Here is a 9,229-nt window from a genome sequence, read left to right on the forward strand (position 1 = left end):
CATCAATTACTTTCAAATGCTAGATCAAAGTGGAAAAGTAATTTTTTCAATGTCTCTTTTATTTATTTATTGTTTCCATTGTCTGAGTCTTTTTAGCATTTGGAAAATAAAATAAAAGATAACTGGTGACAGAGGTACTGTTTAAATGGTTTCATAACAAGCATGTGATTGGTACACACAGCCTCCAGTGGTCGGGTGTTGAAGGTGGAAACAAAACAGGCACCAAGAGCAAGCAAAGCGCAGTCTGTCGTCCTGAGCGATGGTCAGTAGGGTATTTTAATTTGTCTGCTAAATCAGTAGTGTGTGGGATTCGTCCGCTAAAAAGCTAACGATGGTGAAGCTTGGAAGGATTCGCCGGCCCTAAGTAACCAGATTTTTTAGAGCCAGTGTCCAGGCAGGAGATGAGGCACAAAATGCCTTTGTGACATATAAAGTGATGCATTTCTGAGTCTGCATTGCTGGACCTTTCTTTCTGTTTTCCCCTTTTTTTTCTCTCATTCTCTTCCTTTGTGTTTATTGATTTCTGATGAAGAATTTATTCAGTTGAAGTAGTGTGCTAAAAAGAAGAAGAAGAAAAAAAAAAAAGCCAGGAAACCCACGTAATTTCCTTAAGTGATTTTTTTAAAAGATATTTTACAGTAAACAAAAAGCGAAAAAACAAACTAAAAAACAAATAAAAGCAAAGTTCCTGGTCCAGTCCACCAAGGTCACCATCTTGTAAGGTCTTCTGTCCAAGCTGTGTAGTGTTTAGGTTTTGAATGGCTGCTTTTGTTACTTGTCCCCTTGGAAATTGTCCTTTTGCGTTTAGCAATAGTTGGCAAGTCCATTACTGACACTTGGCACTTGTAGCATGGTCTTGAAAGTTGGATTTACGACATTTATTGATGCTCTTAATACCTCTAACTTGAGACATTGATTGATCTTACATATGTACATTATGGCTTTTTCTTTGTTGTTATTTCCCATAGTATGTAGTCTGTGGAAAAACTAATATTTGGAATTAAAAATTAGAATATAATGGAAATGTACAGTTTGAATTAAGCTAACAGTGGTTGGAAGAAAATGTAAGCTGATTAACCTGGCAAGCTATGAGGCCTTCAAAAGTGTTAGCTGATGTCCCAATCATTGACTTAATGTAGCAGAGCTGGTAATTTCTCTATGCTGATTACATGATACATTAATATTCTTGGTTTATTTGCTATAGCATCAACTTGCATTTGTATGGGACAGCAGTCTTTTTTATGCTGAATAGCTGATGTCTTGAATGTAGATTAGATTTTTGAGATGACAGTAATGAAATCTTGTTTTTATTAGTATATTATATTGAAATGTATATTGTTGTAAAGATATTACACTTTAAAAAAAAATATATATAATTTCTTTGTATATGGAGGAATGGTTTAAATGCTGATGCTGTTTTATATTTGTATAGTATACCAATTCTTGTGTAATATACTTAAATATATTGTATAATGCTAAGTGTACATCTTAATGATATAGGAAATAACTCCTCTTTATTCTTCAGTGTCTTAAACATTGCCATATTTTGTAAGTAGCTTGATTAGAAAAAAAGAAAAAAAAAGAAGTAGGTCTATGCCATCAAAGTTCGGTCTCCCAATACTTTTGTGTTGCACGGTAGATGGAGAACGAGTTCGCCAAAAGCCAAGCCTCCCCCCTAAACCCAGCATTCCGAAGAAGCCCACCACGGGCCCTGGGGTACCTGTGGGCCCCCCCCAGAGGGTCCAGGCCACTATGAAAACACTGCCATCGAGAGGTAACCCTGCCGGCTATGTGCAGGGAGCCTGTGTGCCTCCATGTCTAACACTCACTGCCTTCTATGCTGCTTGTCTACTCATCTTAGAGAATGTTTACCCATTGTATATATATAATTATTTTTACCCACACTTGCACATGCATGTGTGTGTGAGTGTCTATTAAAAAAGTTTCTGGTGTATTTTTAGTAGTAACTGTATTATCTCTGTTTTAATGTTTCTTGGCAGTTAGTGTTAGAAATGGTTATAATAACTTTTTTTTTTGAAGCGTGAAGTGTGATATTAATCCTTATTATTTTGACTGTTAAGGATGCAATGATCACTGTCAACTATGGCAAAATATGATGTATTAGGATATTTTTAATGAAGTATCATGTTTATTAATCCCATCATGTAGAAGCATGGATAGTATAAAAGGGAGAAAGCAGAATTAGAGTTCAAATGTCATTTATGATCATGGTTGACAGTAAGTACTTTATTTTAGTTAAAGGTCTGCCCAGCCTGCTCCATTTCCCAATCCCAGAGTGTGCTGTATTTGGCCATTGTTTGCACTGTGTGTTTGAAGGACTGGCCAGTATTGTGGTCCTATCCCTCCCCAGATGGCTCCCCCATAGCAGATCCGCAGCTCCCTCCGGTGGCAGGGGGTGATGTCTGGGGCCAGGGGGAGGTGACACCCCCTCCCTCTGGTCCTGCCACCTTGTCCCGCTCCCCCACTGTCCAGGCGGGTGAGGGTCAGCTGACCCCCCGCACCAACTCCCTCACCCGCGGGATTCAGAAGATGCTGAAGGCAGCATCACGGTCCAGTAAGACCATGTGGAAATGTTCCTGCAGCTCCGCTCGCACTAGAGGGAGACTCGAGCACACTGTTTGGAAGGATTTGATCATGACTAAAGAGATGGTGTTGTCTCTCTTGCTCAGGCTACATTACTGTCAGAAATTCTTCCCAACTGTGTGGCCTGAATCTCTCTGCAGTGACATTAATGACTTACCAGGCAGGGTGCTTCAAACTTGGTTGAGGGAAATCAGCTTCAGACAAATTAATTGTAGATTTTATTACATTAGTGATGGTTAAAAGACCCGTTTAAATTGGAATGCCAAGAAATTATTTTCCATAAATCATCATCTATAGCCTTGAATCCCCCAAAGTGGGGATGCTTGCTATTTTCTATAAATAAGATGATTGAATAGATAAATATACTTAGCATTAACATTTCTTTAGTTGTCTGGATCATGGACCTAAAATGATATTTCTCTCTTAATTATATTAGAAGCATAGGAACTAGCAGTCATGGCCATTTTAGGTATCTCACTAGAGGCATGACTGAAAGCAGTTAATTGGGATTACTTTATATAGTCTTTGAATTGAATTTAAGAAGTGAAAGCTTTTTGGTTTTAGTTGTTTCCTGTCAAAACCCTAACTTAAACAGGATCAACTATCACACCAACTTCTGTTATTCCATCTGCCATTTGGGGCATTCTGCTGCATAATGTTAATGAGTGGTGATACAGGATCATGGCTGTGGTTCGCCTTCATGACACTGTTTTATGTCTTTTGTGATAACTAATTGTATTTCCAGGTAGAGCAATTAATTAACAACTTTGAAATGACTCTAGTCTGTCCATATTGCTTTCTTAAAACCTCACAGGAAATATGATATAAAAGTTTTCTCTCTTGATTTTTAATAATATGTACATAAAAAGATGTCACAAAAAGGATGTATGGTTGTTATGTAAGATTAATGGTAAAAAGGGAAAACCCTACTTCACCTCATCAGTTTCTGATCAAAATGGTAAGACCTTGTGGTGTTTGTTTATCTCTGTTTTGCAGGAGTTATAGAAGACTTGTAGGTGATGGTATTTATTTTCTATGGGTTGTGCATGACCTGATTATGTACCTTTTGATTACAAATGCATGGTAAAAGCTTCAAGAAGAAATGTGGTAGTATTGGTTTTTATTATGTTTGTCTGTCATTGATTTTGTCAGCATGCAGATTTTGTTTCTGTTCCATTTTGAATAGCATGAAATATCTGTTTTGAATAATTAACCTTTGGTTTTGGATGTTTTTGTAGTGTAGGTTCCTAACTTACTTTTATTTATACACTTTTGACAAGCAGAGGAAGATGGCATGAGGGCACGGGAACCGAGCCCCACTCTGGAGCGTTCCAAGTCTGCATTCTATAAGAGCGAAGGTATATACCGCATACCAACACTCATTTCATACTAAACAACATATTATATACAACATATAGTAGCCATGGTAATTGTCTGCCATACATCATTAACTTTTATTTTGTATACTGTTGCTGTTAAACTAGATATAGTACATAGTCACAACTCATAAATTTATTAGATATTAGTATTTTTGAGATAACAAATATAATTCTAGTTTTAGTTCCTGATCTTAGAATTTTAATTGCTCCCTCCTTTTTCTCCTGTAGTAGTTTGCCTTTGGTCATGATATCATACTAACAAAGTACTTTTTTTTCATTTTAGGTTCAGTTTGTTTGATGACTTTGCCTTCCTTTTATTTTAGTCAGTAATTCATTAGATCAGTGTGTTCTTGCAATCATGGCTAAGCACCAATAGAAAACTTAGAGTGAGATTTTATTTTTATTTTTTTTCTCCTTTTTTATTTTGCTTATATGTTTGCAACTTCATAGTGATCAGTATACACTTTTGTGTTCTATTTGCAACCTGCATGGCATTTAACTAACCGAAGATGCATGTTTGTCGTTTTTTTTTTGCCGTCTGGTTGACCAGTGGCGAATGAGAAACGCTCAGCACTCCAGCGCCGCTCTTGGTCTCTGTCTCGTAAAGGTAAGAACAAAATTCCATTTAAGGGCCACTTTCTTTTTGTTATTATTTTAAATGTAATTCTTGTGAATTTGCATTTTAATCAGGGTAGCCATGTGATCCATCAGTCAGACAAGAAAGGTTGATATCAGAATTTGCTGTACCAAGATTAAGAAAATGAACCTTATGATGTGTTGTGTAAAAATTTTGCAAGATTTTTGAAGCAGAGTCTTCAGTCTTTTTTCAAAGACTAGTCTTTTCAAATGGTCAAAGTGAAGTAGTGTAAGATTGTACATTTTTATCTGATCATTTTGATCATGGTTGAGAACATGTTAGAAATGAAAAGTTTTTGATCCAGCGTTTCTTCCTCCCCGGCAAGTCTCACAGTTCCTTGGAGGGGGTACGTTCTCCTGAACCTTACATATTGTGTATATATATACATATATACAGCAGATAATATATATGTATATCTATATATCAGCCTTTGGTTTTCCTTTTCCTAGATTGCCTAGATGACATGTATGATATGTTTAGAGGCTGTCATTAGATGGAGATTTTAGTTATCAGAGCCATGTATTGCTTGTCGAGATTGTTGCAAAGCAGTTTTTCACATCTACAGTACAATGCTGGTACTGGCAGCTGTATGGCTTGATATTACAAAGGAAAAACCTATCTGTAGAATGTGAATTATAAATTATTCAGTGTATTGCCATACATTTGATAAGACAAAGTTTCAGCATCTGTTGATGGTTTTAGCCTAAGAGTAATATTAACTTGTTGATGATAAAATGCACATCATGTTTGTAATAAATTATTTAATATGGTTATTTGTATGTTTTTTGCAATCTATGTTGTTTAGCATCAAGACTGAAGAAAAAAATCACTATGTAGAATTTATTTTAGCAATGATTATGATAGAGAAGAGAACCCTCCTAAGAAGCAGTGACTGTAGAGGTAAGTAGGGTAATTGACTCTAGAGAGTAGTATTAATTATAGAAAAAAAAGGGGTGAGAGGGGAAGATAATACTGATGAATAAGGAAAATTAAAAAATAGACTAAGTATGAACATCTGTGTGCCCTTGATGTTGAATTGTTCATATCCTGTGAGGAGGTGATTGGGCTTTTGCAAATCTGGTGATATGTGTTCAGACTTACAAATAATTGCAGCTCTTCTGCAGGTCATTTTTGTTCCGTTTCTTCAGTCTACCACCCAACATTTTTTCCCCATTTTATTTATATAGTGCAGAGCAATTCAGTAAAAAAAAGAAAAAAAAAACTTCTTGCTTTGCTATCTTTCTTGCTTCATTTCTCCTGCTCTATACTAGTTTTTAGTTAATTTAGCTTTTTGATCATATAGCATTAATTTAGAGAAATGCCTTTTTTTTTTTTATTTGTTTTCTACTACTGCACCTTGACTCACTCAAACAGCTGTAAAACACCTGTTTACAGTGTGATGTAGATTAGATGATTTACTGTTTACTATATTTACAATTAAATGGAATATTTTTGGATTGAATTGTAATTTTAGATTAAATATTGCATAGTACAGGTAATCAAAAACTATTTCAGATTTGAACCTGCTTTTTCTGTAAATGTAAGTGAAAATGTTGACCTGGTTGGAGGGAATTAATGTAATGTGTTGTGGTACCATTGGAATGCTGAGTGATAATTTTGGTAGCAGAGATATGGTACCATTACACATTCTTTTTATCTAAAGTCATTGCTTCTCAACTTTTTATTTCATTGGTTCATCATTGAATCCTCCATCTCTGGTTATATGAGAGATACATTGATGTAAATATCATGAATATACACTTTCTCTTCTAGGGGAGACAGTAGCCAATGGTGATGATACAGAGGCACACCACAGCACTCTCTCGCAAAGCAGTAAAGAGGTATGTTTTGGAAAAACTATGGCTGATAGAAGATGGCATTCTGGTGAAAATACATATTAAAATTTTGTACTTATTCATCTCAGCAAGTTTACTTGGAGTTGTTCAAATAATATAGTACCAATGAATCCTCAGGGCTCTCCAACCAAGGACACGTCCCTAACGGACGACTCCATCTCCAAGGATAAAAAGAAGAAGAAGAAGGGCCTGCGCACCCCAAGCTTCCTAAAGAAGAAGAAGGACAAGAAGAAGGAGAAGGAGGCTGCCCACCACTAGTGCCCCAAGTCCCCATTTCCTTCACAGACTCCCGTCTCTGGTAGACCAATGCTGGTGGGTTGTGCTTTAGCTCATTACTTGTGTTAACCCCTTATTGTTGGGTGACAAGATATCACGTTGAGTGGTGGCAGGATCAGCCGCCAGGGAAGAGATATCTTATCCTCCTGGCTGGTGCATTGGGTAATCAGCCACACACTGCTTGGCCATGGCCATAGTGGGCGAATAGCCCGAGACATTAGGCTTATGCGTTTGGAATGTCCCAGCATTTCAACCATTTAGAGCCAAAACAGCTCGATTGGCAATGGGTTACTTATATAGTGTGCAATAGGCTGAAAGCATTTTGTTACTAAATTTGGAAAGATGAGCTTTTAAGAATATGGTGTCTTTTGAGAGAAAAACCCTCATAAGTACAGTTGAACTGATGAATTTATCTTTTATCTTTCATCTTTTTCAGACACTGCCAGAATCTGTAGATAGCAAAGAGGAATATATTGTGGGAGCCCCTTCATGGTGCTGGCGAGAGGCGTGCTGCTGACATTGTTCATCGGATCCAAGACTTGTCAACTTAAATTCCCTGTCAGCCTATCATTTCCATGTTCTCCCTTTCTTTTCATTCAGTTTTACAGATAAGGCAGTGTTAGTGATGAAAGCTATACTTTACTGTGTAATTTTTAGTGGTACTATTTGTAGTATGTAGATTTTCACCAAAACAGTTTTAGGTTTCAAGATGAAGCTAAAGTAAAAACATGATAGCTTTGTGATGATGAAATTTTGAATATTTTATTGATATCTGTTAGGCTCTCTATATGATTTGGATCCTTTTGTTAATCCCAGGTTATTGTAGCTGGTCAACTTCAGCTTTCATTAGAGTGCCTCAAGTCAAGTTTTAGATGCTGATGAACACCTTCATGTCAATGCTTGATGCGAGTGATAGTGTGTGTATGGATGTGTGAAACTTGCTATCATGCAGAAGTTAAAATGCAGACGAACAGTACACCAGTGATGTATGTAATGTCTTGGTTGTTTCATAATGTTACCCATTTGCTCTAAAAGGCTTAGTCCCCAGGCCAGCTTGTACCAACTCCTGTGCAGAATTTAGTGATGTACAATCATAAGTGATTTTACAGTCTTGGCACTCCCTGGCTAGCTGACTAAAAAGGGTTATTTAACTATGATCCATTTTATTTCTTCATGTGAATGAATGAGTGCAACACCAGCCCAATTTTCCTTTTACTATCGTCCTTCCACGGATAGTTGTCGGATCAGCGGTCTCTCATCTCACCCCACCAAGTCTCACCATTTGCACCAAATGGTTCACAAGATGAAAGAGAGACTAGTAGATGGCTCTTTTGATCTTTCCAAACCTAACTTGGTTCCATTCTAGCCTTCATGTATGGAGGGCTACATGGAAGTGAAAAACCTTCCGCTTTTTTTTACGAGTCTGACCTCAACTATTAGGAATGGAAGGACCACAGTATCTGCTGGGGATGCTCTCCTGTCAGTTGTCATTTCTGTCCCTCATCAGTATCAGAAGACTTCCTCTTCTGGTCTGTGGCATCTTCACTCTTCCTGTTAAACCTTAACTTGTGTCCAAAAAAGAAATTATTTGTTGATACTGATAGCTGTGACTGGTCAATTGCTTGGGTCACCATTTGCGTCATCCAGCTGATGTGCCTGTGTCATGTCCTTTATTTTAAGTAATACGCCTTGAGCATCTGTGCTCAGAAGACATTCTCTCAACAGCTGTAAAATTGTAGGGAAGCGACTTTGTCACTGACATGAAATTTGACATTCAGCTGGAGATGCTAGTGGTTGTTTTAGGACCACTTTTATCTTCTCCTGCTGCTAGAAGGTGGATTGTTTTATTAGCTACACATTCATTTTTTAATCACAGCTTAGCACTGTTTTATATACATCTGTATTATAGCAACTGAATAAATCATTATTATAATTATTATTATATGAATATGCAGGCAGCTGATTTTAGCTTGTTTTGGAAAGAAAATAAAATGTCCCAACTCCACAAAGTCTTATGTCTTTGTTCTTTCATTCCATAACCTTCGGAGTATGTATTTTTTTATATTTAGGAATAAGTTTGTCATTTTGAGATGTATTTTGCTATTAATGCTTTTAATAGAGAGGTTGTAAATTGTACACCAATCTTCAGAGCCATTAACCTCTCTGGACGGGTGGTACACTACAGTACCGTGCATTCTAGGCCCGTTCGCTGGGTGACGCCATACAGCGTTCGAGAGCCCCGGCATTGTAACATGCAAGGCTGAAATGCCCCCGTCGTGAGTGGGTTAAAAGGAGTGTAAAAGTATTAATTATTCTTTCCAGAAAATAGTGCTGCTGTGTTTAATAAAAAAAAAGTTTGGATCTCTATTAAATAAGGAAATTTTTCATCATCCATTTACAGACGTTTCTGAATTGTTGATTGAGCCAGTTATCCATCCACACAGTCATGTTCTTATTTGCTCTTTTGTATAAAGTAC

At 37.0% G+C, this 9,229-nt stretch overlaps 1 protein-coding gene across 35 annotated transcripts in view; it reads left to right on the top strand.

Annotated features, from left to right (window-relative positions):
- hts (adducin 1-like protein hts) overlaps window positions 1-8,767 on the top strand; it is a 143,615-nt gene extending 134,848 nt beyond the window's left edge. For 9 of the 35 annotated variants that reach the window (XM_086538239.1, XM_086538225.1, XM_086538201.1 and 6 more), the window contains 8 exons: window positions 182-262; window positions 1,640-1,774; window positions 2,372-2,575; window positions 3,888-3,962; window positions 4,534-4,590; window positions 6,394-6,461; window positions 6,594-6,788; window positions 7,189-8,767. In XM_086538239.1, the coding sequence (XP_086394365.1) occupies window positions 182-262; window positions 1,640-1,774; window positions 2,372-2,575; window positions 3,888-3,962; window positions 4,534-4,590; window positions 6,394-6,461; window positions 6,594-6,734 (761 nt within the window). In that variant the 3' untranslated portion in view covers window positions 6,735-6,788; window positions 7,189-8,767. The remainder of the gene's footprint in view (window positions 1-181; window positions 263-1,639; window positions 1,775-2,371; window positions 2,576-3,887; window positions 3,963-4,533; window positions 4,591-6,393; window positions 6,462-6,593; window positions 6,789-7,188) is intronic. The other 26 variants (XM_086538309.1, XM_086538288.1, XM_086538283.1 and 23 more) reach the window with 12 other exon arrangements.
- Window positions 8,768-9,229: the final 462 nt, after the last annotated feature.

Source organism: Penaeus japonicus, unplaced genomic scaffold (assembly GCF_977035675.1).
Source record: "Penaeus japonicus unplaced genomic scaffold, GWHDUDI00000001_assembly GWHDUDI00000001, whole genome shotgun sequence".
NCBI lineage: Eukaryota > Metazoa > Arthropoda > Malacostraca > Decapoda > Penaeidae > Penaeus > Penaeus japonicus.